The sequence below is a fragment of the Schistocerca americana genome, chromosome 5, assembly GCF_021461395.2.
Source record: "Schistocerca americana isolate TAMUIC-IGC-003095 chromosome 5, iqSchAmer2.1, whole genome shotgun sequence".
Lineage (NCBI taxonomy): Eukaryota > Metazoa > Arthropoda > Insecta > Orthoptera > Acrididae > Schistocerca > Schistocerca americana.
This window is the reverse complement of record NC_060123.1, coordinates 643,587,271-643,606,959: the sequence shown is the minus strand read 5'-3', so window position 1 is coordinate 643,606,959 and position 19,689 is coordinate 643,587,271. Positions and strand designations below refer to the sequence as shown.

The following is a 19,689-nucleotide window of genomic DNA, read 5'->3' as shown; positions in this document are numbered from 1 at the left end:
ATGCTGCAGAGCTTTTTATACTTCCAAACTCATCCCCTAATGTCTTATGGCGTCATATTTTGGGAGTATCTTCTCATTGAACAAGAAAGTGTTTGTTGCACAGGATTGTGTATGTGGATAATACACTGATGGAAAAAAATTCTTCTTCCCAGTGAACAGGTGATCCAATTTGTGGAGACTGTGGCCAACAATTTCATGAAAATTCGTATTGTGGGCTACCACCACCACTGTCAGTGTGGGAATGACTACACTTCTCTACCCATGAAGTGTGCTCACCTAATTTAAGGAATGTAAAATCCAGGAATTAAACCTCTGAGATCACCTCTCCTAATTTGAAGCTTGGAAAGTGTACTATCTTTTGTATCCATTCTCAGTGATATTGACTTTTGTTGCTACTCCGGTCAGACCAATGGCAATACTTCGCATATTTACGCACTTGATGTCGATCTCTATTAGTCACACAAACTTGTCCAGGGGGGTGATAGGCCCTCGCCTCTTGCAGTCCTTGCAGCACGATCTTTGAGAACTGCTTCCCACGTCCAGCAAGAGAAGCAGCATCATCCTCCATTGTCTACTGGTGACAGGGCTCCCTTTTGGGAACTTTCTCCTCTGAAATACACACATCAGTAACCCAACACCAGCCAATAGCGGAAGATCCCAGGGCTACCCACTCTCCTTTTATTCTGACACCCATAATCGATAAGCCATCATAAGATTGTCAACTGTCAAAAGTTGTAAATAAGAGAAAGAAAAAAAATCTCGGGAGAAGGCTACTCTGACACCAGAGGGACCAGATCTCTCATGTTGGTGGACTCGGAATCAATTTTCATTGAAACTCAGTTGATTCATTGTTGATCTAGGACAGCAGCTGGTCAAATACTTACCAAGGGAAATTGCCAAACAGCCATATGTTTTGAGAAGTTAGTTTATTTAGGCAGCCAGTTTCTGCATCCCATTAACATCTTCAGACCCCTATGCACACCATGTACAGATAATCAGATATATCATACTTGCATAACTGGAGCCATCAACATCTGGATTCCATGAATTCAGTTTTTAGTGTTTACTTTGAAGACTTGACAACTAATATGGTTGTTTGGCATTTTACTTTGGTAAATGTTCATTGATGATGTTCCACATGCACCATTGACAAGAGACCGGAGAGAGAATGTGGAGAGGGGTCTGTACATTGGGTTGTACAGATGTAATTAGTAAGTGGGTTTTCCTCCATACCATGTTGGAAGCAATAGCATTGTGACTGCAGACAACCCCAGAAATCACCTTTTGTATTATTTATTTACCTCCCGGCAGGGGGCATTTTCTTCAGATGATCATCTTATTGCAACCACTTCCCCTTGCCCCCTCTCTGCTTTTCTTCTACTTGATGTATGAATACATACCACCTCCTGTGGGGATGTAACACTTCATTTGGTAGAGGCCTTCTGATTGACCACCTTCTTTCTAATCTTGATCTTCCTCTTCCCAATGACAGTACTCTACCCATTCTGGTGATGCCTACAGCAGCTATCGACCTATCATCATCATCATCATCATCATCATCATCATCATCATCTCCCTGGTATAATGGCTTCACTGCAAAGGTCACTGCACAACTATTTTTGTAACGGCAACAACTTTCCTATGAACCTGTTGCTTCATTGCCACTGTCCGAAGAACCCTTACCACTTTGGGCACTTCAAAGGGCCAGCTGAGTGATGTATTACATCTGCTGCCACCTTCACTTTCTGCTAGATTGCATCAACAAGATTGTGGAAGACTTCTGACGTGATCACTTGTGCCACTCGGTCTGTTGTTCCCCTTTCTGTGCAGGCACATTGTCACTGGCCAGTGTGGTACACTAAAGATATTGCAATAGCTATTAAGGATCACTGAAGGACCCTGGAACACTTCAAGTGACACCCTTCACAGACCACCCTCATAACTTTTAAGTGACTTCGTGCTAAGGCAAGATATCTAAGCAGACACAGTAAGAATGAATGATTGGAGTGAGTGAAGTTGAACTGTTCTGCATTTTCTCTGTAAAAATTGTTTTTATTCTCAGATACAACTTATGAGTCTTATCATAGCTGTTCTAGTGTCAGTGTCTGCGTGGTTGTGTGCGTGCGTGTGTGTGTGTTCACATGAGGTTATCCCTCTTTAATTCTGTTTTAATTACTTTTAGGTGTGTTAGTCCCTTTTTACTGCAACTCTATTTTCTTTTTAAGGGGTAGCACTCCAGTGAATGATTGGTGCTGTTACCCTCTTTAACACTTTATCTATAGCAGATCGAGGGTGGGCCAGCCCTCGTCGTATGCAAAGCCCTAGGGGACTCGCCTGGGCTCCAACCACCTATTGACCTGATTATTTCTTTTGCCCTATTTTACACTACTGGCCATTAAAATTGCTACACCAAGAAGAAATGCAGATGATAAACGGGTATTCATTGGACAAATATATTATGCTAGAACTGACATGTGATTACATTTTCATGCAGTTTGGGTGCATAGATCCCGAGAAATCAGTACCCAGAACAACCACCTCTGGCCTTAATGACGGCCTTGATACTCCTGGGCATTGAGTCAAACGGAGCTTGGATGGTGTGTACAGGTACAGCTGCCCATGCAGCTTCAACACAATACCACAGTTCATGAAGAGGAGTGACTGGCGTATTGTGACGATCCAGTTGCTCGGCCACCATTGACCAGTTTCAATTGGTGAGAGATCTGGAGAATGTGCTGGCCAGGGCAGCAGTCGAACATTTTCTGTATCCAGAAAGGCCCGTACAGGACCTGCAACGTGTCGTCTTGCATTATCCTGCTGCAATGTAGGGTTTCGCAGGGATCGAATGAAGGGTAGAGCCGTGGGCTGTAACACATCTGAAATGTAACATCTACTGTTCAAAGTGCTGTCAATGCGAACAAGAGGTGACGGAGACGTGTAACCAATGGCGCCCCATACCATCACGCCAGGTGATGACGAATACACGCTTCCGATGTGCGTTCACCGTGCTGTCGCCAAACATGGATGCAACCATCATGATGCTGTAAACAATACCTGGATTCATCCGAAAAAATGATGTTTTGCCATTCATGCATCCAGGTTCGTCGTTGAGTACACCATCGCAGGTGCTCCTGTCTGTGATGCAGCGTCAAGGGTAACCGCAGCCATGGTCTCCGAGCTGATAGTCCATGCTGCTGCAAACATGGTCGAACTGTTTGTGCAGATGGTTTTTGTCTTGCAAACATCCCCATCTGTTGATTCAGGGATTGAGACGTGGCTGCACGATCCGTTACAGCCATGCAGATAAGATGCCTGTTATCTCGACTGCTAGTGATACGAGGCCGTTGGGATCCAGCACGCCATTCCGTATTACCCTCCTGAACCCACCGATTCCATATTCTGCTAACAATCATTGGATCTCAACCAATGCGAGCAGCAATGTCGCGATACGATAAACCGCAATCGCGATAGGCTACAATCCGACCTTTATCCAAGTCGGAAACGTGATGGTACGCATTTCTCCTCCTTACACGAGGCATCACAACAACGTTTCACCAGGCAATGCCGGTCAACTGCTGTTTGTGTATGAGAAATTGGTTCGAAACTTTCCTCACTCAGCACGTTTCAGGTGTCTCCACTGGTGCCAACCATGTGGGAATGCTCTGAAGAGCTAATCATTTGCATATCACACATCTTCTTCCTGTTGGTTAAATTTCGCATCCGTAGCACATCATCTTCGTGGTGTTGCAATTTTAATGGTCAGTAGTGTATTATTGGTGGCCCAACTGATATCCAGTATGTTAGAAAGTTTTTCTTTATTGTAGTATTGTCTTTACCCTTAATTGAATTGGTACCGAGGTCAGATGAAGGTGGGTTTTATCTTGCCACAGATGAGCCCTGGGAGACCCCTTGTCTGCTCTGACCTGTGTAAAGGCCTCAGTCATATTCTTTTACTTGTTTCTAAATTATCCCTCGGGTTTGACATCAATATTGCTTTCAGGTCCTCAAGTTTTCCACTTGCGCATATTCTAATAATTTGATCAAATTTCTGGCTAATGTCACTAATTCCAGATGAACTATCTCTTGACCGAGGGGCTGTTCAATCTGCTGTTTAGTCCCTTAACCCCCAATAAACCAAGGCAGGTAATGAAGATATCTTCTCCACCTTTTCTGCATGTTCCCCATCTTGTGCTCTCATCCTAACTTTTAGTTGGCAGAAATCTCAAGCCTTTGGCCCTGCACATGCTGAAAGGAATGTGCTGATGCCACACACTTGGAACATCATACCGATGCTGTGGCACCATCCTCAAAGAAAACTAGGAAAGCTGTGGGAAAGGGAAAACCAAACTTTCCTATCTTCACAAGGCACCTTCGCAATTTGTTATTTACCAAATAATATTTTCCTTCCCTTTCTCCCCCTTCCCCCCTCCACGTTCACTGTACTATAGTGAAACAGTGGCCATAGTTGTAATGCAGAAATTTAAGATAAGGACCTATGTGATGTGAAGACAGACATAATCTCTGTCTCCCTACTGGGTCATGAGCCATGTTTGGATAGTTCAGTTGGTAGATAACCTGTCCATGAAAGGCAAATGTCCAAGGTTCAAATCCCAGTTTGCACACAGTTTCAATCTAAATACTGTTCAGGAAGTGTCAGAAATACCTTCTTGTCATGCTTAGTGTGTTCTTTACCAAATATTACTTTCCTTCCCTTTCTCCCCCTTGACCCCTCCACCTTCACTGTACTTAATACATGTCCATGTCTGGGGAGGGGGGGGGGGGGGAAACAGTTCAGAAAGCTAGAGAATAAGACAATAATTATACAAAGTTAGACTTTTACACTAAAATGCAATTGTACATCATCATCATTGTTAGCAGCAGCAGCAGCACTTGCCATTTGACACCTGGTGCAATATAAATGCATGTTCCAGGCTAATCCATCTTGCTCTTTTGTGTTTTGTAATATCATCTAACAGCTTTCCGTTAGGTTGTCACCCTGGTCTCGACCACCATCTTGTAATGCAAGAAGGAACTTCCTCCATCCATCACCCTTCGTTCTACATGGCTATATGTCCCACCATTTTCTCTGCAGTCCTTATTACATTGTGGGAGCACACAGACAAATAGTTGCGTGTGCACAGTACAGGGGCAGCGGCAACTAAATACTGTTCATTTTAACATTCAGCTGTCTATATTTTAAATGTTAAATAGCCTACTTATAGCCCATTGCTACCTGTGGCTTTATGGATATGAGCAGCCCATAGTGGCTGGCCTTCATGCAGTCTTTTTTAAATTGTGACTAAAGCCCTTCTGGCCTGTTACTTATTTTATATGTTACTTGTAAGTACTGCCTCTGTCTTGTATTGTTAGTCAGTACTTACACTTTTATATAAAAAATTTCTTTTCCCATAAATTTGTATTGATGTTATAGGCCACTTTAAACATTTAAATTCTGATTAAGGCACTCTTAGAAATGTTGAAACCTGGTTCATAAGTCTAAAAATTGTGACAGAGGGGTCATTTGTTTCAACTTTAATTACAAAGTACCTCAATGTTGTTAGGCGATGCACAGAGCATGCACTAGCTCTATTTGGCAATTATCTTCAAGTACATGCCAAAACATTAGTAACATTGGCTCAGAATTGTTTCTTACCATTATTGAAGGCACTCAGCAGAAGCCTTTTAAAACAGTGGTTAATTTTGTATTTTTTTTAAAGAAGCTACTTATGTAACTAATTTAGTTCTGACACCATTTTATATTGTACGTTTGGAAAATAATGTGTATGGTGCTCAGTAAGATCTTGTACTCTTCCTAATTTATGTGTTTCTTGTTTGCTTTCCAGGAGATTGACCCAAATGTAGGTTTCAATGAACTCCCAGAAGAATATTTTGAGGGGGACAATGAAGCCATGAAATTAAGTAAGAGTGTTATGCAGGAAATAGTTGGAGCATTTCCTGGAATTGATGAAGCCATGAGCTATGCAGAAGTTATGAAGTAAGTTTCTGTAATGTTGGAGATGCACTAGTATTATTTAAATTCATAGTATGTTACTGCAATATTATTTATAATGCAGACTGCGCACTTTGTTTTTCACATCAATGCGAAGCAAATCGTTCGGCTAAAAGAAGGTAAGACTACACTCCAAGCCCATCGACGATGATTTATATGTACAGTGCTACAGTTATTTCGCATACAGGCATGTTCAGTTTTAATTTATGCTGCACAGACTTTAATTTATAAAGGGACATATTTCCCCTGTGATTGATTCCAGAATTTATTTTGGCCATCTTTCCAAGCTTGTGAATTGGTTCATGTATTTACATGTTAACGCTTACATGAAATGAAATAGGTATACGGCACTATTGGCCATGAGACCCCATCTGAGATGTTCAACCACCTGGTGCAAGTCTTTACTTGGCGCCACTTCAGCGACTTACGCATCTAGAAGATGAGGAAAACACACACACACACACACACACACACACACACACACACACACACAGAGAGAGAGAGTCCTGGGCAAAGCAAATTCCTGACCAGGTGGCAGTCAAACTTGGGACCTCGTGATTGAGAGTCAGCAATGGTGTCCACAAGACCATGAGCTGCTGACAACCCTTAGGAACAAACTGGTTACGATTTTTGTTGAAGTATCTAATGCACATACGTCGAAGCAAAAGAATTTTGAGCTGTTTAGCTGTAATTTTGTGTGTTTATTTGATAAATACGTGTTGAGCTTCCAGAGCCTGTGATGGCGTTTAGTATCCCATTTAACAGCATTTTTGGTACATTACCACTTGCCCACAACTGTGTGTGTTTCAGTATGTTAACATAATACAATTAGAAACATTGCTGGCATCTGTAGTGTGCCACTTCTCGATGGTGGCAGTTTCTGCCTAAGATGCCTGACCATTTATTATGCATGACCAAGTACAGTTATTTTTTATACACCTTAAGGTGGGATTTTGACATCCCAAAACTGTTTGTAAATTGAATATATCATTATTACAACAAAAGCGGTTGTCATTCTGTTAATCATGCTCCTCAGTTGTGGATTTTCTACAAATCTTGTGTAATTTGAGGTGTGTTCGCCTTTATTGTTTCTGCTAAATGTCTCTCTGTAATTTAATGGGTTTGAAAGCATTGCATAATTTCATTAATATAGATACGAATCGGAGTACAAAACAGCACTAAAGTTCACATATGAAGGGCATTCAGTTAGTAATCAACACATATTTTGCTGAAAGCAAGTTGGTTTTACTCAGGATTCTAATAACCATATTGTTCCCCACTCATTTGGCTACAAAACCCATTTTTTTTCCAACATAATCTCCAATCAATGTGGTGGCCTTACTCTTCATTACTGGGGAGGCCAGTATGCCCAAACGGCACCATTCTACTGGTTGACATCAGAGCCAACGTCTTGATGCATCAATGACCTCCCAATCATCCACGTACTACTTCCTGTAGAGTGCATCCTTCATTGAGCCAAACAGGTGGAAGTGAGGTGTGAGATCCAGGTTGCTAAATCTATAGAGCATGAACCAACTCGTTTCGCAAACTTTTTTTTATCGAGGGAACTACAAAAAACCAACAACAGTAACACACTCTTCAAAACCAAAAACAGTAAGGATCCCTTCCGCAGATCAAGCAAATAACAACTAATTCCTATAATCAGAGTTCCCTTTGACTCTATACCCGTACAGCTGTTCCATGTCAAAGTCGGCTGTTATCTGCTGGTAGATAGCCTAACATGAAGCGACATATCCCAATCATTGCAGAAGAGAGGGTGGTTGAGGTGGCACACTACTTGACCAGGCTATCTTCTCTGCACTCGGTGTGAGTTGTGGACTGCTCGCTGAACAGCCGGGCACCAGCTTATCTGGCCCCAAGGGGAAGGATATTTCCGAGACTATTTGCACACACGTGATCACCAGGAAATAGTTCATTGATAGTCGCGCCACATTCCTCTGCTGCTGGTTGATGCCCTCTGATGGACATTGGCTGTACCTACATGTTTGTTGTCAACTGTGATACTTGCTTGTAAACACTCTTGTGTCGCCTAGACTTCGCAGCTGTAGGCAACCCACATTGCTGGTTTGTCTGCAGTGTTGCTGCTGCAGTAGGCATCTGTGGTGACTGCAGCAGTCCTCCCCCCAACTCTCCCAGGGTTGAGGCGAAGTCACATCTCGATGTTGGTCCCAGGTTCCACTGGTGGAACAAGACCACGGGTGGCGGCGGAAGTGCTGGTGGCGGGGGAACCTCATCGACATCCATAGTCGATGGATCCGTCGACAGAGACTCTGCGATGGCATGGCAGCGGTGACGATTGCAGTTGCTATGACGGCAGTGGTAGCAAAGAGACATCCGATGAGCCGGTGGCCTCCCGGAAGACCTCAGATCGAAGGCGCAGCACTGGAGATAATGTTAGTGCTGGGCCTGGCCCACGATGGTGCTGTAGCTGGTCAAGGTGCTTCTGACACAGGGAACCATCGTCGAGGATGACAGTTATCATGGTGCGGCCGAGAAGCATGGAGACCTTGGCAGAATGCCAGCAGGGATGGCCCCTTGGGAAACACCAACTCCCAGGCTGGATCCTGCGGAGACAACAGCAGTTGCACTGAGACTGGAGCAACTGTAGAAGGAGAAGCAGAAAACAGGAATAACAAGGGCATCCAATGAGGGTGACCATGCAGCTTCTCCGCTGGAGAGGACCCATTGTGACCAGAAGAATGATAAGTAGACAAGAAGAGGTCGAGGGCAGCCGCCTGAGAGTTATGCTGGCACAGTTTGGCCATCTGTGATATAAACGTGCGGACAAACCTTTCAGCCAACTCATTGGATGTGGGATGGAACGGCACCGTATGGAGCAGCTGGATGCCCGATGTAGCACAGAAGGAAGTAAACTGGGCCGACGTGAACTGTGGGCTGTTGTCCGTCAGTCATCTTCGGGAGACCCACGATGGGGAAAATATGACGGGAGGCTTGAATGGTGTGAACGGTGGTCATCAAGGACATGTGTGCAACATACGGAAAACAAGTGCCGACGTCCACCAAAATGAGCCGGTAGGATCCTAGGAATGGACCTGCAAAATCCAGTTGGAGCTGGGACCACGGGGCAGCGATCGAAGGCCTCAGTGATGGCGCAGACTGCTGACGCTGACCAGAGGAGCAGGAACATACCATGTGGGTAGTTTCGCTGTCCATTCCACACCAATAGACATGTTGGCGGACAAGGTGCTTCATCAGGACAATACCACAGTGTCAGAGTAATAATAGTGCGAGGACCTGCTGATGGAGGGAGGACAGTATCACAACATTCAAACGATCAGTGTCCCCTAAGAGAAGAACCACCCTGTCGCAAACGGCAAAGTCATTGCAGCGAGGCCAGTAAGCCCCAACCTCTGGGTCCAACACCTAACGATGATTGGAGGACCACCCGATTTGAACGTGGTGCAGAATCCTCTGGAGAACCGGGTCCGAGGTCGTGAGCTGTGCGACGTGCTGGGCATTCAGTGGCAACACGGTGACAGAGGCTGCGTCATCTGGATGAAAACGAGCAACCAGATCAGCATCATAGCCGGAATCCGCCCCCACAGGAAGTCGAGAAAGGAGATTGACGTTGGCATGGAGGGCCATGGTGTACTAATGGATGTCGTAGGTGTACCCTGCAAGGAACAATGCCCAGCACTGCAGGTGGCGAGCGGTCTGGGCTGGGATGGCGGATGTAGCACCGAGCACTGGGACCAAGTGCTTGTGGTCCGTGTAGAGCGTGAACCGGCGGAGTAGATGAAGTTGTGGAACTTCTTGAATCCAAATATGATGGCTAAGGTCTCCTTCTCAATGTGGCTACAGTTGCGCTGTGCATGTGCTAGGGTTTTCGAGGCGAAAGCCACTGGGTACTCAACACCATTAGCGATATGAGACAATGTAGCCCCCAGCCCGTGATCCAACGCATCGGCGGCCAAAAGAAGAGGCCTGGCAGCGTCATGTGGGACGAGGCATGGTGGAGTGAGAGGAGCAGATTTGAGATGCTGAAAAACCCGGTCACATTCCGGTGATCAGGTCCAGGGAACATTCTTGCGAAGTAGAGGCTCCGCCAGAGCCCAGCATGTGGGATGAAATCCTGGTAATAGGTGAGTTGACCCTAGCTGGGAGAGTTTTAGCTGGGAGATGTTTTTCGGTGTCAGGAACTGCTGAATGGCCTCGAAGTATCCAGTGTTGGGTGAATGTCTGCGGTACTCAAGACATGGTCGAGATATGTCACTTGTGACACAAAAAATTGACATTTGGCCCTATTGCACTGCAGCCTGCAGAACCTCGAAAAGTCTCCGAAGATTCCACACTGTCGGGGGCCAAGATCCGTGTGACTAAGACGATGTCTAAGTAATTGGCAGTGCCGGGGACCTCTTAGTCACAGACTCCAGAAAGCATTGAAAAATGGCTGGAGTGCTGGCGATCCTGAAGGGCAGGTGGTTGTACCGGAAGAGCCCAAAGGGAGTATTGATGATGACAACCTCTAAAAAGGAAGTTTTGACTGGCAGTTGGTGGTATGCTTCCCTATGATCAATCTTGACGAAGATCTTTCCACCTGCCAACTTGGAAAGAATATCATCGACCTTCGGGACAGGGTAAGAGTCAGTAACAGACCAGGTATTGACAGTGGGTGTAAAATTGTCACACACACAGAGGGAGCCATTAGGTTTTTCGAGGATGACAATGGGCGAAGTCCAGCAGCTGTGGTGAACCGATGTCAGAACTCCCACCTCCTCAAGGCAGCTCCTTTCCTTGTGTTGGGTGTCCCACAGGGCAAAAGGCAATGGACGAGCCTTATGAAACTTCGGAACTGCTGAGGAAGGTAGTTAGATGTGCGCTTCAAAACTGGACATCCCCGGGCAAGAATCAGAGAAGACGATAGGGAAAGGATCACAAAGCTCCTGTAAAGGAGCATAAGGAGACACAGTTTGGACCGCCAGGGCTGAATTATGGATCTCAAGGCCAAGAGAATGAATTATCCATCCCTAACAGATTAGTGGCTGTGGGGGCAGCTACGACCAAAACTTGGGTGGTGAGGACTTGAGAGAGATACCGTACCTGCACCAGGAACCAGCCCTGGACGCGGTTAAGGTCATTACTATAGCTCTTCAAGGGGGTCACTAACAGATGGAGCATGGGAGCACCCATGCGGCGGTGAGTCGCCGTCAATAATATTAACAGAGGAGTCCTGTTGAGCTGGACCCTAAGAGAGATGGATCCCACTGTGTGTGGGAGGACCATCTGGACAAAGGAGATGCATGAGAGCTAGTCAGAATCCTCTAAAACCAAGTCTGGAGGATCCAACACCATGAGGTCCAGTTCCATTGACAAAGGAGCAGCAAATGTTGGCCCAGTGACCCTTCGTCCTGCAGGCAGAACATACCACCTGCCGGATACAACAATCACGGCGCTGATGCATAATGAAGCATTGACGACAGTAGGGCAACTTCTGACATTGCTGAGCTCAAGAACCTGTAATCTTTTCTGGAGGAGGAGGAGGAGGAGGCAGTGGTGGGGCGCTTGCTGTCGGCGTGACCACTGCTCTGGCGACCGTAGCTCCAAGAAACAACAGGACTGCAGTGTGGCAAAGACCTGTGGTCAGGCCTGGAGTGCTACAGACGAACGGGAAGACTGTTCATGGGCATGAGTGACTGTCAAGACGTGTGCCCAAGGAGGGATCTTTCAGCTTTAACAGATCCATTCGCAGGGCATTGGCACGAGCAGGGACTAGAATCATTTCGCGAATGAGGGCTGAACCATACGACTGCTTGCATCCCAGATTGGGACAAGAGAACTGACAATCCTGGGCAAGCTGAAGAGAACTGACAATCCTGGGCAAGCTATCCATTCCCTGTAAGACTGCGATGGAAGCTTCTGACAGCTGAAGAATGTGTGGTGAGCTGCTGCGACGTGGACCTGAGCATCAAAATACTCTGCTAAACTGGCGGTAAACTGTACGTAAGGGAGAGCATGGGTTTCTAACTCCAGACGCAACTAGTGCACTAAACGATAAATGTCAGAACCCACATCAGGAAGAAAAAATGCACGACGCTGGCCAGTGTCAACGATTCCATGTGCAAGGAAATGTTGTTCCAAGCGAGCTGCATAATCACTCCATGGTTCAATAGACTTGGCAAACAGCAGGAATGCGGCAGAAGCAGCTAATGCCAGAATCCCCAGGGGAACTTTAGTCAGAGCCTGCCGACGCTGAATCAGAAGTTCATTTGTGTATTGCATATGATCCAACAGCTCAAGGACACAAGCCAATGGCACATCTAAACCCAGAATACCTTCAGCCATGTCAACAAACAATGGAGCAATGCAGGAATTCGAACAAACTCGTCTTCACTGCTAGATCTACAGAACAAGAACCAACTCGTTTTGTCAACTTTTTATGTAGGGAACTATAATGAGCCACCAACAGTAACACTCTCTTCAAATCCGAAAACAATAAGGATCCCTTCTACAGATCCAGCAAATAACAACTAATTCCTATAATGAGAGTTCCATTTGACTCTATACCCGTACAACTGTTCGTCAAAGTCGGCTGTTAGCAGCTGTTAGATAACCTAACATGACAGAAGCGACATATCACAATTGTTGCGGAAGAGAGAATGGTTGAGGTGGCACATTGCTGGACCAGCCGATCTTCTCCGTACTCGGCGAATGGAGACTGCCCACTGAATGGCTGAACGCTGGCTTATCTGGCCCTGTGGGGAAGGATATTTCTGGGACTATTTGCACACACGTGATCACCAGGAAATAGTTTGTTGATCCTCGTGCCCCGTTCCTCTGCTGCTGGTTGATGCCCTCTGATGGATGTTGGCCGCACCTATGTTTTTGTTGTCAACTGTGGTACTTGCTTGTAAACACTCTTGTGTCAGCCAGACTTCCCAATGGAGTCGGCAACCCACATCTCTGGTCTGTCTTCGGTGTTGCCGCTATAGTAGGTGTCTGTGGTGACTGCAACACAGGTGGATGAGGAAGAACACTTCAGTGAAGTTTTGTGAGCTTCTCTCAGGTGCATAGACTTTTGAGGCCTTGTGTTGTCATGAAGAAAGAGATGTTAGTTTGCATTTTTGTGTCTACAAACACTATGAAGTCTCTCTCTCTCTCTCTCTCTCTCTCTCTCTCCCTCTCCCTCTCCCTCTCTCTCTCTCTCTCTCTCTCTCTCTCTCTCTCTCTCTCTCTCTCTCTCTCTCTCGTTTTCTTTTCTTCCCCTCTAATTTTCTGAGGGTAGCACAATACACTTCAGTGTTGATTGTTGCACTATGTTGGAGGACATCAAACAGAATAACCCCTTCAGAGTCCCAGAAGACTGTCACCATGACTTTATGGTTGAGATTGCAGCTTTGAACATTTTCTTTGGAGGAGAGATGGTGTGGAGCCACTCCTTGTCCTTGGATTGCCATTTTGTTTCTGGTTCAAAAAGATGAACTCATGTTTCATAGCTTATTACAATCTTTGACAAATGTCACTATCAGCCTTGTAATGTGCAAGCAATTCCACACAGTCCTTTGTTGCTCTCATGGCCTTCTGTTAGGCGGTAAGGAACCCAGTGACCATACACCTTTGAGCACCCGAACTGGTGGACAAGTGTGTTAGCACTACTAACAGAGATGTCCATTGTGCAGTAAGGTGTTTGTGACCCATTGATCACATCAACTGAGTGTGTCCACACATTCAAACATTGCAGGATTCACAGCTGTGTGTGGCCGGCCAGCCGGCGGGCATGCGGGATATAGGTCAGGTTGCACGATCTTATTGCCATGAGATGCCTCACGCAATGACTCACCATATATCTGTTCACTGCCAGGTCTCTGTAGACATTCTGCACGCACCTGTGTGTACACCTGTGAATAACTGTAATGCTCTTGTTTTCCACCCAAAGAAACTCGGTGATAGCTCTCTGCTTGGAACTCGCCTCCGTTACAGACACCATACATATAGTGCCACCACCTATTGTAACTTCATGAAGGTACAGAGACTATAGCAGGAACATTCCAGTGTGTCCCACATCACATTCTGTGTTTTGTCACCTAAAGTTGTCTGAGAAAAGAAGTGTCGCATTACTTATTAAATACACCTCATAGTTATGGTGCCAATAAATTAATAACAACGAAACTTCAATAACATGTTTAAGAAAGAAAATTTGATGTTAAGAGATGTTTCACATTAAACATAGTAGGGTCGATATGGATCACAGGTAGCCATTAACAAATTATAATTCAGATTTTTTTATAATTACTTTTCAGTTGAAAAACTTTCAGAACATACAAGGAGACCACACTCTATTTCGTGAGGTTCATAACTCGCATATGAATCTGCCAGAGCAGTTCAATGCAGGTCTAAAAAAATTCTCGAGAAAATTGACTTTGAAGTGTTCCAAGAAATGTTAATTCACCAAATTTAGGATGATTCTATGATGAACTGTGTGGCTTAATCAGTAGTGTTCAAGATTGGTAATCGTTAGATCACTGGTTTGAGTCTCATTTTTGGTGATTATTTTTTCTTTTTTTCATTTTGTTCAATTTGGATACTTACATGGTCGAAATTTAACTCATCAAATATATGATAATTAACATTTTTAATTATCATTTAATATGAAAAATGCGTCATCTTATTTCTAATTGCGTATCGCACAGCTACTCTCATGAGTTACTGTGCTGGGACTGATCATAAAGTGAAGTAGTCAGGGCAACCGTTGTCAGCTAATAGTAAAATATGTACTGCAAAGACTCTTTACACACAGAGGTAAAAATTAGTATTGTTAATTTTCTTTCTATAGGCGTGCTCCAGTATTGCATTTTCTTTGCACTCACATGCATTTGTCATATAAAGCAATAATTATATATGTGTTAATTAGCAATGTATGGTGAATTTTATATTTAAATGACCTTGGTGATAGAGTTGTACAGAGGTAAAGGAAAAATGAGCAAATCCAGCGATTATCGGTTTTGAGCCCCATTGATTAAGCCACGCAACCCCTTGAAGACTTGTCCTAACTTCAGTTCATTAATGTTGTTCAGAAAACTTCCAGTCTCGTTTTCTTGAATATCTGAGAGGTGTATCAAACACCTTTAGGTCATAGGTACTCGAGTTCTGAACTTCACATACTATAAATATATAAGATCCAGATAAGTGAAGTAGGACTCAAGCACGGAAGGTTCTGTACGACTTAATGATGTATATGGGTGGTTCATCCATCCTGGGAGTTTAGAATTTCGACAGTTTTTTTCTGTTGTCAATATCAGTACGGGCAAAATATCAAAAAGTGACATAAATGGCTGTATTCGTTTTATTGTGTTGATGTGGAAACTTAAAATTCTTAAGTCTACCTAATCCTGAGGAAAGGGGATCTTGGCAGATGGATAACATGACAAAAAAATATATTTTTCGTGTGATATTAGGGCAAATGTGCAGTCAGCCTGCAGTGGACCTGACTTCATAGCAGTTCTGTGTTGCGTAATTGAACAACATGGAGCTATTGAGTCACTGAGGGACACACTGTGATTGTTCCAGGGCAGCCCAGAGGACTGAAACACCAAGAAGAATTGCTTCTCGGCTTTTGGGTTTCAGTGTTTTTTAAGTCATGGAGTTCAACTTCACCGTTATTGATGATGATAAACAGTACAATCACCAATTACTGTTAAATTTTCACAACATTCATGACTCTTAAACCAAATAAAAACCTTTCTCTTCCCTGCATTTGCCATGGGCACACAGTGAAAGCCTTATAAGAGAATAATAATGAGACTACCCAATATCTTTATTAGCTACCTCACCAATATCATATGAGGGTGGTTTGAAAAGTTCTCGGAATCACCACGAGAGGTCAGCGCTAGCGCAACGAGTTGTTCATGTGATATTCATTGGACTGTTGCTTGTAAACACGAGCTATGTCAATGTTCTTGGAAGAGAGCTGTCGTGTAGTGATGTGTGAAGATGGAAAAAATAGAGATTCGAGCAGTGACTAAGCACTTCACAAAGAAAGGTATGAAAGCAAAGGACATTCTTGCTGATTTCCAGAATACACTAGGGGACTCTGCTCCTCCATTTTCAACTGTTGCCAAGTGGACAAATGAATTTAAATTTGGTCAGGAGAGCTTAGATGATGATCGGTGCAGTGGTTGGCCAAGATGTCACTACTCCATAAATCATTGCAAAAGCACACAAAATGGTCAATGAGGATAGCCGATTGAAAGTGTGTGAAATTGCTCACACTTGCCAGATGTCATCCGAAAGGGTATATCACATTTTAACTGAAGAATTAGAAATGAAAAAAATTATCTGTAAGACGGGTGCCACAACTCTTGACGCTGGATCAAAAACATGAGAATGAATGTATCGGAACAATGTTTGGCCCATTTTAGGAGAAACAAACAAGATTTTTTGTGCCAGTTTGTGACCACAGATGAAACTTGGGTGCACTACTATACCCCAGAGACAAAACAGTCAAAGCAGTGGAAACATGCTCGTTCTCCATCACCAAAGAAACCAAAGACAATTCCTTCGGCGAGAAAGGTCATGGCATCAGTGTTCTGGGATGCGAAGAGGATTATGTTTGTAGGTTATCTCCCCACTGCCAGACAATTACTGAAGGATACTGTGCTAACTTCCTGGACAAATTGCAACAAAAGATATGCAAAAAAAAGGCCAAGTTTAGAAAGGAAGAAAGTCATCTTCCATCAAGACAATGCGCGCCCGCCCACAAGTGCCGTTGCCATGGCAAAATTACACAAACTAATGTATGAATTGTTGCCACTTCCATCTCTTCCCAAAACTGAAAATTTTTCCTGGTGGACAAAGAATCACTTCAAATGAAGAATTCACCCCCAGAGGGCCCACAGTCTGTTTTGTGGGTATGTGTGTGGCACACACGGGGCCCCGAGCTATTGCAGTCTCCTTCCTTTTTGCAGACTACATTACCATCCCTGTTCCTCTCCCTCCCTATCCTTGCTCCTTTCTCCCTGCCTCCTCCTTTCCCCCTTGGTGGACTTCTTTATATTGACCTGGCTATCCTCTCGGCTTTGTTTTGGTATGTGCTATTGTTTAGTTTGCTGTTTCTATCTCCTTTTTGGCGTTTTTGCTCCCCTTGGAGTTTGACCTCCATTTCCAACGTTTTCACCATTTACAACATTTTCCGTTCAGTGTGAGCCATTTGGGGATGAAATCCCAACCTAGTTTCCATGGTGCAGGATCCTCTTTCCCTCTCCTCCCTTTTCCCCTTGCACCTGGTCCCCTTCCTGCTAGGTCACCAGCACAGCAGCCAGTCCGTGTGGTGTGGTAGTTAAGTACCCACTTGGCTGAGCCCTCTTGCAACACAGGGATCACACTGCTAGTACCTGAGCTGTTAACGCCTCGTGTATGCCAAGGAGTCAGTGCTCATCGCTTTGGGGCATCAGAACTCCCAGCTATGGCTGCCGTGTCAGACGGCCCTTGCCGTGGCTGGATAGTGCCCACGGGGTGAGCCCCTGGTCGGAGTGCATCGTACTAGGGCGGACACCTTGTACATGAAGCGACAAAAGCTTCACCATCCTGGCCATTCTGTGGTCATCTCTAAGAGTGATAGAAGATATGACACTCTTTCTTCTGATCCTTCGACCTTCCCTCCACAGGCCACCCCCTGGGAAGAGGGTCAAACTCGCCGGCTTGGGTTGAAATCTTTCCCTCAGTACCTGGTTTGTTCCAGGACATATGGCGAAAATTTTGCCACGACCAAGCCTTTGTTTTTTGTAGATATGATTGAAGATAAGTATAGTGAAGTGGAATCCATGAGTAAAATGCGGCTCATAAAGACATCTTCTACTGCCCAATCTTAAGTTCTGCGTGCTTGTGAGCATCTCAGTGACAACCCAGTCTCCGTCGCACCCCACCAATTTTTGAACTCGGTATAGGACATCATTTTCCACCGGGATCTTCTTCTCCAAACTGATGAGGCGCTCCGTGCAAACCTCGAGCAGCGAGGAGTTTGATTTATCCGCCATATACAGCGAGGCCCTAAAAACAATTGCGCCGATACAGTTGCCTTTATCCTGGCCTTCGAGGGGGATACCCTCCCAGAGAAGGTCAAGGTGCTGGTGTATCAATGTGATGTAAAACCTTACTTTCCAACATTCCACCACCGATGAGATGCTTTAAATGTTTATGGTTTGGACACGTCTTCCCACTGCACCAATGATCCCCTCTGTGGTGACTGTGGGCACCCCCTTCATGAGGGGAGTGCCTGTGCTCCCCTGCCAGTTTGCGTAAATTGTAATGCACAGCATTCTCCATGCTCGCCAGCATGCCCGATGTATTAGATCGACTTAGCTACCGCAAGGCTTGTTGAAAGTGTGACCAGCTCCATCCCGTGCGTACAACTTCTACTTTTGCTTGAGTTACGTCCATTCCCCCTCCTACCACCTCCTCTTCCCAGCCCCGCCCCATTCGCCCCACACCTTCTGCCTCATCCTCACTCTCTCACTACCCCTCCCCTTCCCCATCAGTGCCCTTTGAGTGCTGCTCCCCCTCCCCCACTGGAGAAGCGCTCCCCTTCTTTGGCAACTGCCGGCACTGGAGCTGCCTCCCAGGACTCCTCCTCCTGGCATCCCACTGAAAGGCAATCTGCAGCTTCACATCGGCCGCGTGATCCACGGCCGGTGGGCACTAAGATTGCTAGGTAAGATTCTGTGCCCGACCTCACTGCAGTCTGCCCTTTTCTACCTTTACAAGAGAAGAAGCACAAACACAAGAACAAGGGCAAGGCCTCTCCAGTACCTTCCCCTCCTCCAGCCAATGAACCAACAGAGTCTGACCTCACCTATATGGACATTACCCCATCCTTATTGGTGATGGATGGCGACTCAGCAGCGTGACTGGCTCTGGTTCATTCGCTTCCCATTTGGACTACAGCTTGAGAATCCTCCAGTGGAATTGTAATGGATATTTGCGTCACCTCCTGGAGTTGCAGCCCCTTCTTTCCTCCTCCTGTGCTGCTTGCTTTGCTCTTTATTAGACCCATTTTGTCACTTCTTACTCACCCAGCCTTCATGGGTTCCACGCTTTCTGTCGGAACCGAATTGGCCCCTTGCGGTCTTGTAATGGTGTTTGCACCTTGGTCTGCAAGGACATTGTTATAAATGGGTTTCCCTCCATACCACTCCAGAAGCAATTGCTGTTAGGGTCGATCTGGCCACTCCAATCACAATCTGTAATCTCTACCTCCTGCCTGACAGGCCACCCACATCCCTTGCCCAACCACCCTTCAACAACTCCCTTCTCCCTTCCTGCTTCTAGGGGACTTTAATGCCCACACCCCTCTTTCCCTCCATTCAGTGGGGTGTCCAGGATGACTTATGTGACAGCGATCATTACCTGATTGTTCTGATCTTCCTTCAGTGTCTCTCTCTCCATCACCCTCCCAGGTGGGCCTTCTCTAAAGCTGATTGTTGTGCCCTTTTCTCTTCTACCATCCCCCCTTTATTACCACACAGCAGTGTTGATGAGTCTACACAGACTTTGACTGCCAGCATTCTTTCTGCCACTGTTTCAGCCATCCCTTCTTCCTTGGGTTCCCCCTGTAGGAAGGTGGTCCCTTGGTGGACCCCATTAATTGCTGTGGCCATAAAAGACCGCCACCATGCTCTTCAACACTTCAAGCAGCACCCTTCTAC

At 45.4% G+C, this 19,689-nt stretch overlaps 1 protein-coding gene across 1 annotated transcript in view; it reads left to right on the top strand.

Annotated features, from left to right (window-relative positions):
* Window positions 1–19,689, top strand: part of LOC124616170 (ATPase ASNA1 homolog) — a 79,876-nt gene that overhangs the window by 23,099 nt on the left and 37,088 nt on the right. Inside the window, exon 3 of the mRNA XM_047144452.1 lies at window positions 5,844–5,995. Within this exon, the coding sequence (XP_047000408.1) occupies window positions 5,844–5,995 (152 nt within the window). The remainder of the gene's footprint in view (window positions 1–5,843; window positions 5,996–19,689) is intronic.